The following is a 20,779-nucleotide window of genomic DNA, read 5'->3' as shown; positions in this document are numbered from 1 at the left end:
GGACGGTGTAGATATGAAGGAGGATATAATACAGGGCTGTGTTACAGGAGGACGGTGCAGACGTGAAGGAGGATATAATTCAGGGCTGTGTTACAGGAGGACGGAGTAGATATGAAGGAGGATATAATACAGGGCTGTGTTACAGGAGGACGGTGCAGACGTGAAGGAGGATATAATACATGTCTGTGTTACAGGAGGACGGTGTAGATATGAAGGAGGATATAATACAGGGCTGTGTTACAGGAGGACGGTGCAGACGTGAAGGAGGATATAATACATGGCTGTGTTACAGGAGGACGGTGTAGATATGAAGGAGGATATAATACAGGGCTGTGTTACAGGAGGACGGTGTAGATATGAAGGAGGATATAATACATGTCTGTGTTACAGTTGGACGGTGTAGATATGAAGGAGGATATAATACATGTCTGTGTTACAGGAGGACGGTGTAGATATGAAGGATGATATAATACACGGCTGTGTTACAGGAGGACGGTGTAGATATGAAGGAGGATATAATACAGGGCTGTGTTACAGGAGGACGGTGTAGATATGAAGGAGGATATAATACAGGGCTGTGTTACAGGAGGACGGTGTAGATATGAAGGATGATATAATACAGGGCTGTGTTACAGGAGGACAGTGTAGATATGAAGGAGGATATAATACAGGGCTGTGTTACAGGAGGACGGTGTAGATATGAAGGAGGATATAATACATGTCTGTGTTACAGTTGGACGGTGTAGATATGAAGGAGGATATAATACAGGGCTGTGTTACAGTTGGACGGTGTAGATATGAAGGAGGATATAATACAGGGCTGTGTTACAAGAGGACGGTGTAGATATGAAGGATGATATAATAAAGGGCTGTGTTACAGGAGGACGGTGTAGATGTGAAGGAGAATATAATACATGTCTGTGTTACAGGAGGACGGTGTAGATATGAAGGAGGATATAATACAGGGCTGTGTTACAGTAGGACGGTGTAGATATGAAGGAGGATATAATACAGGGCTGTGTTACAGGAGGACGGTGTAGATATGAAGGATGATATAATAAAGGGCTGTGTTACAGGAGGACGGTGTAGATATGAAGGAGGATATAATACAGGGCTGTGTTACAGTTGGACGGTGTAGATATGAAGGAGGATATAATACAGGGCTGTGTTACAAGAGGACGGTGTAGATATGAAGGATGATATAATAAAGGGCTGTGTTACAGGAGGACGGTGTAGATGTGAAGGAGAATATAATACATGTCTGTGTTACAGGAGGACGGTGTAGATATGAAGGAGGATATAATACAGGGCTGTGTTACAGGAGGACGGTGTAGATATGAAGGAGGATATAATACAGGGCTGTGTTACAGTAGGATGGTGTAGATATGAAGAAGGATATAATACAGGGATGTGTTACAGGAGGACGGTGTAGATATGAAGGAGGATATAATACATGGCTGTGGTACAGGAGGACGGTGTAGATATGAAGGAGGATATAATGCATGTCTGTGTTACAGGAGGACGGTGTAGATATGAAGGAGGATATAATACAGAGCTGTGTTACAGGAGGACAGTGTAGATATGAAGGAGGATATAATACAGGGCTGTGTTACAGGAGGACGGTGTAGATGTGAAGGAGGATATAATACAGGGCTGTGTTACATGAGGACGGTGTAGATATGAAGGAGGATATAATACAGGACTGTGTTACAGGAGGACGGTGTAGATATGAAGGAGGATATAATACAGGGCTGTGTTACAGGAGGACGGTGTAGATATGAAGGAGGATATAATACAGGGCTGTGTTACAGGAGGACGGTGTAGATATGAAGGAGGATATAATACAGGGCTGTGTTACAGTAGGACGGTGTAGATATGAAGGAGGATATAATACAGGGCTGTGTTACAGGAGGACGGTGCATATATGAAGGAGGATATAATATAGGGCTGTGTTACAGGAGGACGGTGTAGATATGAATGAGGATATAATACACGGCTGTGTTACAGGAGGATGGTGTAGATATGAAGGAGGATATAATACAGGGCTGTGTTACAGGAGGACGGTGTAGATATGAAGGAGGATATAATACAGGGCTGTGTTACAGGAGGACGGTGTAGATATGAAGGAGGATATAATACAGGGCTGTGTTACAGGAGGACGGTGTAGATATGAAGGAGGATATAATACATGTCTGTGTTACAGTTGGACGGTGTAGATATGAAGGAGGATATAATACAGGGCTGTGTTACAGAAGGACGGTGTAGATATGAAGGAGGATATAATACAGGGCTGTGTTACAAGAGGACGGTGTAGATATGAAGGAGGATATAATACAGGGCTGTGTTACAGGAGGACGGTGCAGACGTGAAGGAGGATATAATTCAGGGCTGTGTTACAGGAGGACGGTGTAGATATGAAGGAGGATATAATACAGGGCTGTGTTACAGGAGGACGGTGCAGACGTGAAGGAGGATATAATACATGTCTGTGTTACAGGAGGACGGTGTAGATATGAAGGAGGATATAATACAGGGCTGTGTTACAGGAGGACGGTGCAGACGTGAAGGAGGATATAATACATGGCTGTGTTACAGGAGGACGGTGTAGATATGAAGGAGGATATAATACAGGGCTGTGTTACAGGAGGACGATGTAGATATGAAGGAGGATATAATACATGTCTGTGTTACAGTTGGACGGTGTAGATATGAAGGAGGATATAATACATGTCTGTGTTACAGGAGGACGGTGTAGATATGAAGGATGATATAATACACGGCTGTGTTACAGGAGGACGGTGTAGATATGAAGGAGGATATAATACAGGGCTGTGTTACAGGAGGACGGTGTAGATATGAAGGAGGATATAATACAGGGCTGTGTTACAGGAGGACGGTGTAGATATGAAGGATGATATAATACAGGGCTGTGTTACAGGAGGACAGTGTAGATATGAAGGAGGATATAATACAGGGCTGTGTTACAGGAGGACGGTGTAGATATGAAGGAGGATATAATACATGTCTGTGTTACAGTTGGACGGTGTAGATATGAAGGAGGATATAATACAGGGCTGTGTTACAGTTGGACGGTGTAGATATGAAGGAGGATATAATACAGGGCTGTGTTACAAGAGGACGGTGTAGATATGAAGGATGATATAATAAAGGGCTGTGTTACAGGAGGACGGTGTAGATGTGAAGGAGAATATAATACATGTCTGTGTTACAGGAGGACGGTGTAGATATGAAGGAGGATATAATACAGGGCTTTGTTACAGTTGGACGGTGTAGATATGAAGGAGGATATAATACAGGGATGTGTTACAGGAGGACGGTGTAGATATGAAGGAGGATATAATACAGGGCTGTGTTACAGTTGGACGGTGTAGATATGAAGGAGGATATAATACAGGGCTGTGTTACAAGAGGACGGTGTAGATATGAAGGATGATATAATAAAGGGCTGTGTTACAGGAGGACGGTGTAGATGTGAAGGAGAATATAATACATGTCTGTGTTACAGGAGGACGGTGTAGATATGAAGGAGGATATAATACAGGGCTTTGTTACAGGAGGACGGTGTAGATATGAAGGAGGATATAATACAGGGCTGTGTTACAGTAGGATGGTGTAGATATGAAGAAGGATATAATACAGGGATGTGTTACAGGAGGACGGTGTAGATATGAAGGAGGATATAATACATGGCTGTGGTACAGGAGGACGGTGTAGATATGAAGGAGGATATAATGCATGTCTGTGTTACAGGAGGACGGTGTAGATATGAAGGAGGATATAATACAGAGCTGTGTTACAGGAGGACAGTGTAGATATGAAGGAGGATATAATACAGGGCTGTGTTACAGGAGGACGGTGTAGATGTGAAGGAGGATATAATACAGGGCTGTGTTACATGAGGACGGTGTAGATATGAAGGAGGATATAATACAGGACTGTGTTACAGGAGGACGGTGTAGATATGAAGGAGGATATAATACAGGGCTGTGTTACAGGAGGACGGTGTAGATATGAAGGAGGATATAATACAGGGCTGTGTTACAGGAGGACGGTGTAGATATGAAGGAGGATATAATACAGGGCTGTGTTACAGGAGGACGGTGTAGATATGAAGGAGGATATAATACAGGGCTGTGTTACAGTAGGACGGTGTAGATATGAAGGAGGATATAATACAGGGCTGTGTTACAGGAGGACGGTGCATATATGAAGGAGGATATAATATAGGGCTGTGTTACAGGAGGACGGTGTAGATATGAATGAGGATATAATACACGGCTGTGTTACAGGAGGATGGTGTAGATATGAAGGAGGATATAATACAGGGCTGTGTTACAGGAGGACGGTGTAGATATGAAGGAGGATATAATACAGGGCTGTGTTACAGGAGGACGGTGTAGATATGAAGGAGGATATAATACAGGGCTGTGTTACAGGAGGACGGTGTAGATATGAAGGAGGATATAATACATGTCTGTGTTACAGTTGGACGGTGTAGATATGAAGGAGGATATAATACAGGGCTGTGTTACAGAAGGACGGTGTAGATATGAAGGAGGATATAATACAGGGCTGTGTTACAGGAGGACGGTGTAGATATGAAGGAGGATATAATACATGTCTGTGTTACAGTTGGACGGTGTAGATATGAAGGAGGATATAATACACGGCTGTGTTACAGGAGGACGGTGTAGATATGAAGGAGGATATAATACAGGGCTGTGTTACAGGAGGACGGTGTAGATATGAAGGAGGATATAATACAGAGCTGTGTTACAGGAGGACGGTGCATATATGAAGGAGGATATAATATAGGGCTGTGTTACAGGAGGACGGTGTAGATATGAAGGAGGATATAATACACGGCTGTGTTACAGGAGGACGGTGTAGATATGAAGGAGGATATAATACAGGGATGTGTTACAGGAGGACGGTGTAGATATGAAGGAGGATATAATACAGAGCTGTGTTACAGGAGGACGGTGTAGATATGAAGGATGATATAATACAGGGCTGTATTACAGGAGGACGGTGTAGATATGAAGGAGGATATAATACAGGGCTGTGTTACAGGAGGACGGTGTAGATGTGAAGGAGGATATAATACAGGGCTGTGTTACAGGAGGACGGTGTAGATATGAAGGAGGATATAATACAGGGCTGTGTTACAGTAGGATGGTGTAGATATGAAGAAGGATATAATACAGGGATGTGTTACAGGAGGACGGTGTAGATATGAAGGAGGATATAATACATGGCTGTGGTACAGGAGGACGGTGTAGATATGAAGGAGGATATAATGCATGTCTGTGTTACAGGAGGACGGTGTAGATATGAAGGAGGATATAATACAGAGCTGTGTTACAGGAGGACAGTGTAGATATGAAGGAGGATATAATACAGGGCTGTGTTACAGGAGGACGGTGTAGATGTGAAGGAGGATATAATACAGGGCTGTGTTACATGAGGACGGTGTAGATATGAAGGAGGATATAATACAGGACTGTGTTACAGGAGGACGGTGTAGATATGAAGGAGGATATAATACAGGGCTGTGTTACAGGAGGACGGTGTAGATATGAAGGAGGATATAATACAGGGCTGTGTTACAGGAGGACGGTGTAGATATGAAGGAGGATATAATACAGGGCTGTGTTACAGTAGGACGGTGTAGATATGAAGGAGGATATAATACAGGGCTGTGTTACAGGAGGACGGTGCATATATGAAGGAGGATATAATATAGGGCTGTGTTACAGGAGGACGGTGTAGATATGAATGAGGATATAATACACGGCTGTGTTACAGGAGGATGGTGTAGATATGAAGGAGGATATAATACAGGGCTGTGTTACAGGAGGACGGTGTAGATATGAAGGAGGATATAATACAGGGCTGTGTTACAGGAGGACGGTGTAGATATGAAGGAGGATATAATACAGGGCTGTGTTACAGGAGGACGGTGTAGATATGAAGGAGGATATAATACATGTCTGTGTTACAGTTGGACGGTGTAGATATGGAGGAGGATATAATACAGGGCTGTGTTACAGAAGGACGGTGTAGATATGAAGGAGGATATAATACAGGGCTGTGTTACAGGAGGACGGTGTAGATATGAAGGAGGATATAATACATGTCTGTGTTACAGTTGGACGGTGTAGATATGAAGGAGGATATAATACACGGCTGTGTTACAGGAGGACGGTGTAGATATGAAGGAGGATATAATACAGGGCTGTGTTACAGGAGGACGGTGTAGATATGAAGGAGGATATAATACAGAGCTGTGTTACAGGAGGAGGGTGCATATATGAAGGAGGATATAATATAGGGCTGTGTTACAGGAGGACGGTGTAGATATGAAGGAGGATATAATACACGGCTGTGTTACAGGAGGACGGTGTAGATATGAAGGAGGATATAATACAGGGATGTGTTACAGGAGGACGGTGTAGATATGAAGGAGGATATAATACAGAGCTGTGTTACAGGAGGACGGTGTAGATATGAAGGATGATATAATACAGGGCTGTATTACAGGAGGACGGTGTAGATATGAAGGAGGATATAATACAGGGCTGTGTTACAGGAGGACGGTGTAGATGTGAAGGAGGATATAATACAGGGCTGTGTTACAGGAGGACGGTGTAGATATGAAGGAGGATATAATACAGGGCTGTGTTACAGTAGGATGGTGTAGATATGAAGAAGGATATAATACAGGGATGTGTTACAGGAGGACGGTGTAGATATGAAGGAGGATATAATACATGGCTGTGGTACAGGAGGACGGTGTAGATATGAAGGAGGATATAATGCATGTCTGTGTTACAGGAGGACGGTGTAGATATGAAGGAGGATATAATACAGAGCTGTGTTACAGGAGGACAGTGTAGATATGAAGGAGGATATAATACAGGGCTGTGTTACAGGAGGACGGTGTAGATGTGAAGGAGGATATAATACAGGGCTGTGTTACATGAGGACGGTGTAGATATGAAGGAGGATATAATACAGGACTGTGTTACAGGAGGACGGTGTAGATATGAAGGAGGATATAATACAGGGCTGTGTTACAGGAGGACGGTGTAGATATGAAGGAGGATATAATACAGGGCTGTGTTACAGGAGGACGGTGTAGATATGAAGGAGGATATAATACAGGGCTGTGTTACAGTAGGACGGTGTAGATATGAAGGAGGATATAATACAGGGCTGTGTTACAGGAGGACGGTGCATATATGAAGGAGGATATAATATAGGGCTGTGTTACAGGAGGACGGTGTAGATATGAATGAGGATATAATACACGGCTGTGTTACAGGAGGATGGTGTAGATATGAAGGAGGATATAATACAGGGCTGTGTTACAGGAGGACGGTGTAGATATGAAGGAGGATATAATACAGGGCTGTGTTACAGGAGGACGGTGTAGATATGAAGGAGGATATAATACAGGGCTGTGTTACAGGAGGACGGTGTAGATATGAAGGAGGATATAATACATGTCTGTGTTACAGTTGGACGGTGTAGATATGAAGGAGGATATAATACAGGGCTGTGTTACAGAAGGACGGTGTAGATATGAAGGAGGATATAATACAGGGCTGTGTTACAGGAGGACGGTGTAGATATGAAGGAGGATATAATACATGTCTGTGTTACAGTTGGACGGTGTAGATATGAAGGAGGATATAATACACGGCTGTGTTACAGGAGGACGGTGTAGATATGAAGGAGGATATAATACAGGGCTGTGTTACAGGAGGACGGTGTAGATATGAAGGAGGATATAATACAGAGCTGTGTTACAGGAGGACGGTGCATATATGAAGGAGGATATAATATAGGGCTGTGTTACAGGAGGACGGTGTAGATATGAAGGAGGATATAATACACGGCTGTGTTACAGGAGGACGGTGTAGATATGAAGGAGGATATAATACAGGGATGTGTTACAGGAGGACGGTGTAGATATGAAGGAGGATATAATACAGAGCTGTGTTACAGGAGGACGGTGTAGATATGAAGGATGATATAATACAGGGCTGTATTACAGGAGGACGGTGTAGATATGAAGGAGGATATAATACAGGACTGTGTTACAGGAGGACGGTGTAGATGTGAAGGAGGATATAATACAGGGCTGTGTTACAGGAGGACGGTGTAGATATGAAGGAGGATATAATACAGGGCTGTGTTACAGGAGGACGGTGTAGATATGAAGGAGGATATAATACAGGGCTGTGTTACAGGAGGACGGTGTAGATGTGAAGGAGGATATAATACAGGGCTGTGTTACAGGAGGACGGTGTAGATATGAAGGAGGATATAATACAGGGCTGTGTTACAGTAGGATGGTGTAGATATGAAGAAGGATATAATACAGGGATGTGTTACAGGAGGACGGTGTAGATATGAAGGAGGATATAATACATGGCTGTGGTACAGGAGGACGGTGTAGATATGAAGGAGGATATAATGCATGTCTGTGTTACAGGAGGACGGTGTAGATATGAAGGAGGATATAATACAGAGCTGTGTTACAGGAGGACAGTGTAGATATGAAGGAGGATATAATACAGGGCTGTGTTACAGGAGGACGGTGTAGATGTGAAGGAGGATATAATACAGGGCTGTGTTACATGAGGACGGTGTAGATATGAAGGAGGATATAATACAGGGCTGTGTTACAGGAGGACGGTGCATATATGAAGGAGGATATAATATAGGGCTGTGTTACAGGAGGACGGTGTAGATATGAATGAGGATATAATACACGGCTGTGTTACAGGAGGATGGTGTAGATATGAAGGAGGATATAATACAGGGCTGTGTTACAGGAGGACAGTGTAGATATGAATGAGGATATAATACACGGCTGTGTTACAGGAGGATGGTGTAGATATGAAGGAGGATATAATACAGGGCTGTGTTACAGGAGGACGGTGTAGATGTGAAGGAGGATATAATACAGGGCTGTGTTACAGGAGGACGGTGTAGATGTGAAGGAGGATATAATACAGGGCTGTGTTACATGAGGACGGTGTAGATATGAAGGAGGATATAATACAGGACTGTGTTACAGGAGGACGGTGTAGATATGAAGGAGGATATAATACAGGGCTGTGTTACAGGAGGACGGTGTAGATATGAAGGAGGATATAATACAGGGCTGTGTTACAGGAGGACGGTGTAGATATGAAGGAGGATATAATACAGGGCTGTGTTACAGTAGGACGGTGTAGATATGAAGGAGGATATAATACAGGGCTGTGTTACAGGAGGACGGTGCATATATGAAGGAGGATATAATATAGGGCTGTGTTACAGGAGGACGGTGTAGATATGAATGAGGATATAATACACGGCTGTGTTACAGGAGGATGGTGTAGATATGAAGGAGGATATAATACAGGGCTGTGTTACAGGAGGACGGTGTAGATATGAAGGAGGATATAATACAGGGCTGTGTTACAGGAGGACGGTGTAGATATGAAGGAGGATATAATACAGGGCTGTGTTACAGGAGGACGGTGTAGATATGAAGGAGGATATAATACATGTTTGTGTTACAGTTGGACGGTGTAGATATGAAGGAGGATATAATACAGGGCTGTGTTACAGAAGGACGGTGTAGATATGAAGGAGGATATAATACAGGGCTGTGTTACAGGAGGACGGTGTAGATATGAAGGAGGATATAATACATGTCTGTGTTACAGTTGGACGGTGTAGATATGAAGGAGGATATAATACACGGCTGTGTTACAGGAGGACGGTGTAGATATGAAGGAGGATATAATACAGGGCTGTGTTACAGGAGGACGGTGTAGATATGAAGGAGGATATAATACAGAGCTGTGTTACAGGAGGACGGTGCATATATGAAGGAGGATATAATATAGGGCTGTGTTACAGGAGGACGGTGTAGATATGAAGGAGGATATAATACACGGCTGTGTTACAGGAGGACGGTGTAGATATGAAGGAGGATATAATACAGGGATGTGTTACAGGAGGACGGTGTAGATATGAAGGAGGATATAATACAGAGCTGTGTTACAGGAGGACGGTGTAGATATGAAGGATGATATAATACAGGGCTGTATTACAGGAGGACGGTGTAGATATGAAGGAGGATATAATACAGGGCTGTGTTACAGGAGGACGGTGTAGATGTGAAGGAGGATATAATACAGGGCTGTGTTACAGGAGGACGGTGTAGATATGAAGGAGGATATAATACAGGGCTGTGTTACAGTAGGATGGTGTAGATATGAAGAAGGATATAATACAGGGATGTGTTACAGGAGGACGGTGTAGATATGAAGGAGGATATAATACATGGCTGTGGTACAGGAGGACGGTGTAGATATGAAGGAGGATATAATGCATGTCTGTGTTACAGGAGGACGGTGTAGATATGAAGGAGGATATAATACAGAGCTGTGTTACAGGAGGACAGTGTAGATATGAAGGAGGATATAATACAGGGCTGTGTTACAGGAGGACGGTGTAGATGTGAAGGAGGATATAATACAGGGCTGTGTTACATGAGGACGGTGTAGATATGAAGGAGGATATAATACAGGACTGTGTTACAGGAGGACGGTGTAGATATGAAGGAGGATATAATACAGGGCTGTGTTACAGGAGGACGGTGTAGATATGAAGGAGGATATAATACAGGGCTGTGTTACAGGAGGACGGTGTAGATATGAAGGAGGATATAATACAGGGCTGTGTTACAGTAGGACGGTGTAGATATGAAGGAGGATATAATACAGGGCTGTGTTACAGGAGGACGGTGCATATATGAAGGAGGATATAATATAGGGCTGTGTTACAGGAGGACGGTGTAGATATGAATGAGGATATAATACACGGCTGTGTTACAGGAGGATGGTGTAGATATGAAGGAGGATATAATACAGGGCTGTGTTACAGGAGGACGGTGTAGATATGAAGGAGGATATAATACAGGGCTGTGTTACAGGAGGACGGTGTAGATATGAAGGAGGATATAATACAGGGCTGTGTTACAGGAGGACGGTGTAGATATGAAGGAGGATATAATACATGTCTGTGTTACAGTTGGACGGTGTAGATATGAAGGAGGATATAATACAGGGCTGTGTTACAGAAGGACGGTGTAGATATGAAGGAGGATATAATACAGGGCTGTGTTACAGGAGGACGGTGTAGATATGAAGGAGGATATAATACACGTCTGTGTTACAGTTGGACGGTGTAGATATGAAGGAGGATATAATACACGGCTGTGTTACAGGAGGACGGTGTAGATATGAAGGAGGATATAATACAGGGCTGTGTTACAGGAGGACGGTGTAGATATGAAGGAGGATATAATACAGAGCTGTGTTACAGGAGGACGGTGCATATATGAAGGAGGATATAATATAGGGCTGTGTTACAGGAGGACGGTGTAGATATGAAGGAGGATATAATACACGGCTGTGTTACAGGTGGACGGTGTAGATATGAAGGAGGATATAATACAGGGATGTGTTACAGGAGGACGGTGTAGATATGAAGGAGGATATAATACAGAGCTGTGTTACAGGAGGACGGTGTAGATATGAAGGATGATATAATACAGGGCTGTATTACAGGAGGACGGTGTAGATATGAAGGAGGATATAATACAGGACTGTGTTACAGGAGGACGGTGTAGATGTGAAGGAGGATATAATACAGGGCTGTGTTACAGGAGGACGGTGTAGATATGAAGGAGGATATAATACAGGGCTGTGTTACAGGAGGACGGTGTAGATATGAAGGAGGATATAATACAGGGCTGTGTTACAGGAGGACGGTGTAGATGTGAAGGAGGATATAATACAGGGCTGTGTTACAGGAGGACGGTGTAGATATGAAGGAGGATATAATACAGGGCTGTGTTACAGTAGGATGGTGTAGATATGAAGAAGGATATAATACAGGGATGTGTTACAGGAGGACGGTGTAGATATGAAGGAGGATATAATACATGGCTGTGGTACAGGAGGACGGTGTAGATATGAAGGAGGATATAATGCATGTCTGTGTTACAGGAGGACGGTGTAGATATGAAGGAGGATATAATACAGAGCTGTGTTACAGGAGGACAGTGTAGATATGAAGGAGGATATAATACAGGGCTGTGTTACAGGAGGACGGTGTAGATGTGAAGGAGGATATAATACAGGGCTGTGTTACATGAGGACGGTGTAGATATGAAGGAGGATATAATACAGGACTGTGTTACAGGAGGACGGTGTAGATATGAAGGAGGATATAATACAGGGCTGTGTTACAGGAGGACGGTGTAGATATGAAGGAGGATATAATACAGGGCTGTGTTACAGTAGGACGGTGTAGATATGAAGGAGGATATAATACAGGGCTGTGTTACAGGAGGACGGTGCATATATGAAGGAGGATATAATATAGGGCTGTGTTACAGGAGGACGGTGTAGATATGAATGAGGATATAATACACGGCTGTGTTACAGGAGGATGGTGTAGATATGAAGGAGGATATAATACAGGGCTGTGTTACAGGAGGACGGTGTAGATATGAAGGAGGATATAATACAGGGCTGTGTTACAGGAGGACGGTGTAGATATGAAGGAGGATATAATACAGGGCTGTGTTACAGGAGGACGGTGTAGATATGAAGGAGGATATAATACATGTCTGTGTTACAGTTGGACGGTGTAGATATGAAGGAGGATATAATACAGGGCTGTGTTACAGAAGGACGGTGTAGATATGAAGGAGGATATAATACAGGGCTGTGTTACAGGAGGACGGTGTAGATATGAAGGAGGATATAATACAGGGCTGTGTTACAGGAGGACGGTGTAGATATGAAGGAGGATATAATACATGTCTGTGTTACAGTTGGACGGTGTAGATATGAAGGAGGATATAATACACGGCTGTGTTACAGGAGGACGGTGTAGATATGAAGGAGGATATAATACAGGGCTGTGTTACAGGAGGACGGTGTAGATATGAAGGAGGATATAATACAGAGCTGTGTTACAGGAGGACGGTGCATATATGAAGGAGGATATAATATAGGGCTGTGTTACAGGAGGACGGTGTAGATATGAAGGAGGATATAATACATGTCTGTGTTACAGTTGGACGGTGTAGATATGAAGGAGGATATAATACACGGCTGTGTTACAGGAGGACGGTGTAGATATGAAGGAGGATATAATACAGGGCTGTGTTACAGGAGGACGGTGTAGATATGAAGGAGGATATAATACAGAGCTGTGTTACAGGAGGACGGTGCATATATGAAGGAGGATATAATATAGGGCTGTGTTACAGGAGGACGGTGTAGATATGAAGGAGGATATAATACACGGCTGTGTTACAGGAGGACGGTGTAGATATGAAGGAGGATATAATACAGGGATGTGTTACAGGAGGACGGTGTAGATATGAAGGAGGATATAATACAGAGCTGTGTTACAGGAGGACGGTGTAGATATGAAGGATGATATAATACAGGGCTGTATTACAGGAGGACGGTGTAGATATGAAGGAGGATATAATACAGGACTGTGTTACAGGAGGACGGTGTAGATGTGAAGGAGGATATAATACAGGGCTGTGTTACAGGAGGACGGTGTAGATATGAAGGAGGATATAATACAGGGCTGTGTTACAGGAGGACGGTGTAGATATGAAGGAGGATATAATACAGGGCTGTGTTACAGGAGGACGGTGTAGATATGAAGGAGGATATAATACATGGCTGTGTTACATGAGGACGGTGTAGATATGAAGGAGGATATAATTCATGGCTGTGTTACATGAGGACGGTGTAGATGTGAAGGAGGATATAATACATGGCTGTGTTACATGAGGACGGTGTAGATATGAAGGAGGATATAATACAGGGCTGTGTTACATGAGGACGTTGTAGATATGAAGGAGGATTGTGGCCGGACCGCACTAGTGGCCACACGTGAAATGGCGGCCGTGGCACTGAAGGGGTTATCCCCTAGTGCCCGGCGCCATTATGGGGGCAATGGGCGCTTGGCGACAATTTTAAATGTATAGGGCGCCAGGCGCCAGGTGTTTAAAATGTTTAAGGCAATGTATTTTTACTTATGTGCCGCGGTCCTGGACTTCTCCGGGGACTGCAGCAGTGAGGGCAGCCCCCGGGAGAGGAGAACTGCTGCAACCGGGAGATCAGCTCCCGCTGCAGCCATCAGGTGTGCGCCGCCGGAGTCCGGGAGCTCTGCTCCCGGCGACCGCGGCAGCGAGCACAGCCCCCTGGCGCACTAGATGTGTGTGCGCGCCGGGGGGAGAAGGGGGAGCTGCTGCGGCTGGGAGCTCAGCTGTGCTGGGGTACGGGAGCTCTGCCGCGGCAGCCGGGATGAATGTCCCGGGTTGCTAGGCGGCAAGGGGGGTGCACCGCAGTCCGGCTCCCCGCCGGACGCTGCGGCGAGGCCACAATGCTCAACGCCACACACAGGGGACCGGGCTAGCCGGCTCCCTCGCGGCAGTGGGGGATGATTAGGCTAGTAAGTGCTGGGGTCCGGGATTTACGCTCCCGGCACCTCAGCGCTGCAAAGGGCAGGACGCTTGTCCCTGCCGCCGGGCTTCCGATCAGGGGGGTGCGCTGCACCGTGCGGTGAGGCCACAATGTGAGTGCCGCTCTGGGGGGACAGGGAGAGCCAGCTCCCTGGACCCCAGTGGAAGGCTGGAGGATGGGGGAAGCCAGCCCCCTACCTCCAGCACTGAGAGAGAGCCCCAGCAGCCAGGCTGCAGGGCTAGGGGAGCCCATTGCTGAGCGCTGGGCACAGTAATTAAAAACAAAACAAAGCGTTGTTTTAAATGTAATAACATATTGGCCCTCATTCCGAGTTGATCGCTCGCAAGGCGATTTTAGCAGAGTTACACACGCTAAGCCGCCGCCTACTGGGAGTGAATCTTAGCTTCTTAAAATTGCGACCGATGTATTTGCTATATTGCGATTACAAACTACTTAGCAGTTTCAGAGTAGCTTCAGACTTACTCGGCATCTGCGATCAGTTCAGTGCTTGTCGTTCCTGGTTTGACGTCATAAACACACCCAGCGTTCGCCCAGACACTCCTCCGTTTCTCCGGCCACTCCTGCGTTTTTTCCGGAAACGGTAGCGTTTTTAACCACACGCCCCTGAAACGCCGTGTTTCCGCCCAGTAACACCCATTTCCTGTCAATCACATTACGATCGCCGGAGCGAAGAAAAAGCCGTGAGTAAAAATACTATCTTCATTGTTAAATTACTTGGCGCAGTCGCAGTGCGAATATTGCGCATGCGTACTAAGCGGAATTTCACTGCGATGCGATGAAATATACCGAGCGAACGACTCGGAATGAGGGCCATAGAGTGTGATGTGAGGCACTGCAGTGCCTGGGTATGTGGAGCCTGTGCAGACCACAGGCTCAGTGTATATTTAAAGGGGAATGTACAGTGTATTTTAAATGTGATTTATTTAAAGGTAAAATGCACTTACTTGGTTGTGTGTCCCAGGAGGGGAGAATCCATGGCTGTGCAGGCTGATGGATTCTCCCAGACCTTTTCCCCAAAAACGGAATACTTTCCCTTCCAGCCTCACACTTGAAAGTTGGCTTGGGAGAGAGAGGAGAAGCTCAGCTTTGAAACAAGCTGAGTGGTTTTCTGGAGCTCCATGGAGATCACCCGTAGTGGCCAGGAAACCTTGACCGGGGATCTAGGCTGCCCAGCTCTGGAGCCCAAATCCAGGCTGCAGGCAGTGGGCTAGGTCCCGGGAAGGTTTCTGGAAGTCAGTTTAGGCAGGAAAACTTTCCCCCAGTCCAGACTGAACGGCACCGGGGCGTATCCTGATCCTCCAGGATGGGACAGTCAAAGGAGAGTGACCACTCCCCACTGTCCATAACACTGTCCATGTTAGCTGTGCATGTGACCAAGGCATGCACAGCCCATGGGTAAACATTGATTGGTTGTACACCACAGGGCGGGCTTACCCCCTGTGGTAATGTGTATTGGAGTAGGATAAAAGGAGGGCAGTTGCCCCATGAAAATTGTAATTGTGCCATCTTTATTCTGCTGGAACATCTTGCTGTATGCTGTTGCCCCTAGCAATGGGGAAGAGTATTTTTTAAGACTATTATTGAGCAAATAAACATCATCTGCCTCAAGAAGATTGTTTCATCCCTTGACCTACAGGGTTATACCAAACATAGCCCCGTCCTCCGGCTGGCCAGGGAAGCACCTGACGTCTCCATGTTCCGCCTTTCGCTAGCTACCAGTAGAGGCCTCGCAAGGATTCGTCAACACCACACAGGTGTGGTAACGCAGTGTGTTGGCACATACAGAGCAGAACCGTGGTTCCAAACGCCACGGCAGGTTAGGAGTTTGGTGGTGGCAGCATAAACCCGCCCACAGCGCAGTGGGTGGAGTCAGTAACAGGCGGTTACTGACGGTAAGCGGGAATCCCCTATGTGGCCAGGTCCCGTGTGACCTAACCTTCCATTCTGTGCACAGGAGACGGGACGCAAAAGCGGTGAGTGCTTTTGTACGGGACCGTCCTGTCACAAGGATATAATACTGGGCTGTGTTACAGGAGGGTGCATCCAGGATAGGGGGAGACATGAATTGTTAGGGAGAGAGGAGAATAGAGAAAATGGGGGGGAGGGGGCTATGTGCAAGAGGGTGGTCAGTGATAGCCTGGCATGACGGCAGGGTGGTAGAAGCCCCACAGTTTCCATACGCTGCAGCCTTTGTTTCTAGTATTTTTTTGGGAGGGCACTGATGTATACTATTTAGGAAATGTGCCATATGTGATTGGAAAACTCCTGGCGGGTTGGGGGTACAGTTCCTTCCGATCTACAGGTGCTGGTGTCACAGTCTCGTGCCCTTCTCCCCAGCCACCTCTCCTGGCACCTCCAGTAGGCCCCCTCCTCCATGTGCCAGGCCGATTCTGGACTCTTCCCACGACGTGGGCTCGGCCATCTTGTTGGTGTCTAGGTACAATATCAGACTCACCTTTGAAGTGAGAAACCATCAGCATTACTGTTTTGTATTTTCATTGTTACTTTTTAGCCGTCCACCCACTGGCATATCTATAATGAGTGCAAGCTGTGCAGTGCACACGGGTCCCTGGGTCCAGGGGGGGTCACACACTGCATGCCCTGCACCCATTTATTAAAATTACCACACCGTCTGCCCAGCGCTGGCTGCAGAGCTGCAAATATCACTTGGAAAATGGCCATCGCCAAGTTTTGGAGACTGTAGTCATGGGTTACGCTGTAACTTCCTGGAAATGACATCACTGACACTGGGAGGGGACAAAGTGCAGACAAACTCATTCCATGCCAATGCGATGACATCATTTTGATCAGCAGCTATTTTACCGACATAATGCTGGCTACACATTGGCCGATATATATCGTGAGCCCTCCGGTGTGTGTGTAGCCCCGATATGTCTGTGAATGATGTCGTTCACAGACTCAGCCGACGGGCAATATATCTGCAGATACAGCCGGCCAGCTAGCTGTGTGTACGGGCCGCCCATACACTTGCTGCGAGGGGATGACGTCACCGCTGGGTGCGCAAAATTCAACTGTAGTAAAAATGATGAGACAGAGTATAGATCTGAGGCCTCTTGTTACCGTCATTTAATTTTAAATGTAAAAAAGACTAAAGAAATAGTTGTAGAGTTTAGCGGGTTTATTATCCGCCAGTCCGGTAAGAACACGGAGCTGGTGGGGTCTTTTTTTATATTTTTGGGGTTTGAAAATTGCTGTTTTAGTCGACTTTTACTTGTATATTATTGGACGTGATCTTGCGCATGGAATTGTCATGCAGTTTGGTGAGTGCGTAAAGACTGCAGGTCACGTGACTGGTCGGCGCTTACCTGGGAATCGGGGTGTATAGGAGAAAAGGGTTCTTACTAAGGAGAAGGGCACCTTGGGAGATTCGTGTCATCAATACCATGCGGTGATTTCTGTGCTGCCCTCTGATAAGCGATCAATATTATACTGAACCAGTCGATGGAGAGGAAGCCTCTTCCCGACGGCGATAACAGTGTCACATGGTACAGATTGTACATAGGGAGGTATTGAGGTGATGATGTTCTTACGCTTTTATGGTTCTGTTATTTGTACATTTTTGTTTTTCGTTGTTGATGAATGAAGTAACAGCTGGGGATCCTGACCAACACGTAAGGCGTCCGATCCGTTATGTGTGTGCCCACCTTCGGGTCACCTCAGTATGCCCCCTGCCCCACACCCTCTCTGTCCGTGGCTCCTCCTCCCACTCTGCTGCTCGGCCCACCCCTGCACCCCCGCTGCGTCCCATTAGTCTTAGCAATGTGGACATTTCTGTATCGAGATGACATATGTGCAGTTACTGTAACGTCTCAGCTACTTACTTATATCTCACTAAAGATCTCTCTGTTATCTCTTGCAGGTCGGAAGTTCATTATAGCCAATGCTCGTGTGGAAAACTGCGCAGTGATTTACTGCAACGATGGCTTCTGCTCCATGTGCGGATACACGCGCGCCGAGGTCATGCAGAGACCCTGCACCTGTGACTTCCTGTACGGCCCTCGTACGACCTCCAGCGCAGTGTCGCAGATCGCGCAGGCCCTGGTGGGATCCGAGGAGCGTAAGGTGGAGATCTCCTTCTATCGCAAGGACGGTGAGTTCCAGATAATTCGATTTTATGACTCTTTATTGTTTTGTCTCTCCCTGTGCTCCGGCTGTACTGATCCAAGGTCACCGAGCTGCGACCTGTGAATTTGCCGGGTTGATAGTCCCAGCAATTTATTGGGTCGCAGTGGAAAATAGGTACAAGTGGCTTGGTAAGAGCTGTTTCAACTTCTGTAGAACCTGGATAAGGGTTCCTGGGGTTATGGATGGACAGTGTAGGAGGGCTCCATCCAATAGGCCCAGTCTGGGTCTGGAATGTGCTTCATACACATTTACTGTACATTATTTCAGTAACTCAGGAGTAATAGATTGCACCTTTTGTATGTGTAATATTTTATTTATTTTTTTATATATACTTTTTAGATTTTTTTGTAGTGTCTGAGGTTCCTTTCTTGTGTCATTTGCAGAATTCACAAATGTGCGACCACCAGTCGGCGCGGACGTGTGCCTGAGGCTCGTTAGCTAATGTTATTTAACTCTTAAGATATCGTCTTGTGCGCAGACGTTTTTATGTGTGTAGTGCGAGTGTGTAGACGGCGGTCTGTAAGATGGGGATAAAGCTCTTGCGCATTTGCCCTGTGTATAAGGAGCGCCGTCGGCGAAAGCTTCACTGTTAATAAAGCGTCTTATGGAACCAGTTCTTCCGCAAAGAATATTAATGACAAAATCTCTTGTTTTTCACATGGAAATTCATCGAAAATATTGTTATTGTTATATTAAACATTTCTTTGTTTGGTAAGGGAAACATAAATCCGGTTCAGTCGTCGGCTCCAATGCGTCGACCATGCGCAAATCCCCCTCGTCTGGCCTGAGGAAGCGCTACCTTATATCTTCAGTAGCTATATTATGGCGATAATTGTTTTTATACCGCTGAGACATTGCCGGGTCTGACCGATAAGTCTGAACGTGACCTGGATACCGGTAGGTTCCTGTTTCCGGCAATAAGGCGGTATTTATCCTCGTTGCTTATTGTGGCCCCATGGGAACTCTCATCACCGTGGTTTTCCAAGGACGCTATCACTGGGGGGCTGAGACATCCTGGCCACGGGATTATCTTGCAGCGTCACTGGTATGTGTTTGCCGACATGTGGTAAGTGGCCAGCCGGCTCTCGCGTGCACGAGGAACAGGGAGTCAGGTGTCCGTTCCCGCAATAGTAAATTAAAAATATAGATAAAGAGGATTCTAAAAAATGTAATGACATCGTTTCCATATTGAATAAGAGGTTATGGAGCATTGCGCCCATACTACAGTCACAGCGTGTGTGTATAGGACCAGTCCTTTCTCTTATTACTCCTACTCCGGATCACAGGGCTGTAACGCAGATACTGAGAGAGGGTTCTAGTACTACAGTCACAGCGTGTGTATAGGACCAGTCCTTTCTCTTATTACTCCTACTCCGGATCACAGGGCTGTAACGCAGATACTGAGAGAGGGTTCTAGTACTACAGTCACAGCGTGTGTATAGGACCAGTCCTTTCTCTTATTACTCCTACTCCGGATCACAGGGCTGTAATGCAGATACTGAGAGAGGGTTCTAGTACTACAGTCACAGAGTGTGTATAGGACCAGTCCTTTCTCTTATTACTCCTACTCCGGATCACAGGGCTGTAACGCAGATACCGAGAGAGGGTTCTAGTACTACAGTCACCGTTGTGTGTATAGGATCAGTCCTTTCTCTTATTACTCCTACTCCGGATCACAGGGCTGTAACGCAGATACTGAGAGAGGGTTCTAGTACTACAGTCACAGCGTTTGTATAGGACCAGTCCTTTCTCTATTACTCCTACTCCGGATCGCAGGGCTGTAATGCAGATACTGAGAGAGGGTTCTAGTACTACAGTCACAGCGTGTGTATAGGACCAGTCCTTTCTCTTATTACTCCTACTCCGGATCACAGGGCTGTAATGCAGATACTGAGAGAGGGTTCTAGTACTACAGTCACAGCGTGTGTATAGGACCAGTCCTTTCTCTTATTACTCCTACTCCGGATCACAGGGCTGTAACGCAGATACTGAGAGAGGGTTCTAGTACTACAGTCACAGCG

General features: G+C 45.7%; 1 protein-coding gene across 2 annotated transcripts in view; it reads left to right on the top strand.

The window, feature by feature from the left end:
• KCNH2 (potassium voltage-gated channel subfamily H member 2) overlaps positions 1-20,779 on the top strand; it is a 750,290-nt gene that overhangs the window by 164,508 nt on the left and 565,003 nt on the right. For both annotated transcript variants that reach the window (XM_063924667.1, XM_063924668.1), the window contains one exon: positions 18,493-18,723. In XM_063924667.1, coding sequence (XP_063780737.1) covers positions 18,493-18,723 — 231 coding nt within the window. The remainder of the gene's footprint in view (positions 1-18,492; positions 18,724-20,779) is intronic.

This window comes from Pseudophryne corroboree, chromosome 5 (assembly GCF_028390025.1).
Source record: "Pseudophryne corroboree isolate aPseCor3 chromosome 5, aPseCor3.hap2, whole genome shotgun sequence".
Lineage (NCBI taxonomy): Eukaryota > Metazoa > Chordata > Amphibia > Anura > Myobatrachidae > Pseudophryne > Pseudophryne corroboree.
This window is presented reverse-complemented; position numbering and strand designations above follow the sequence as displayed.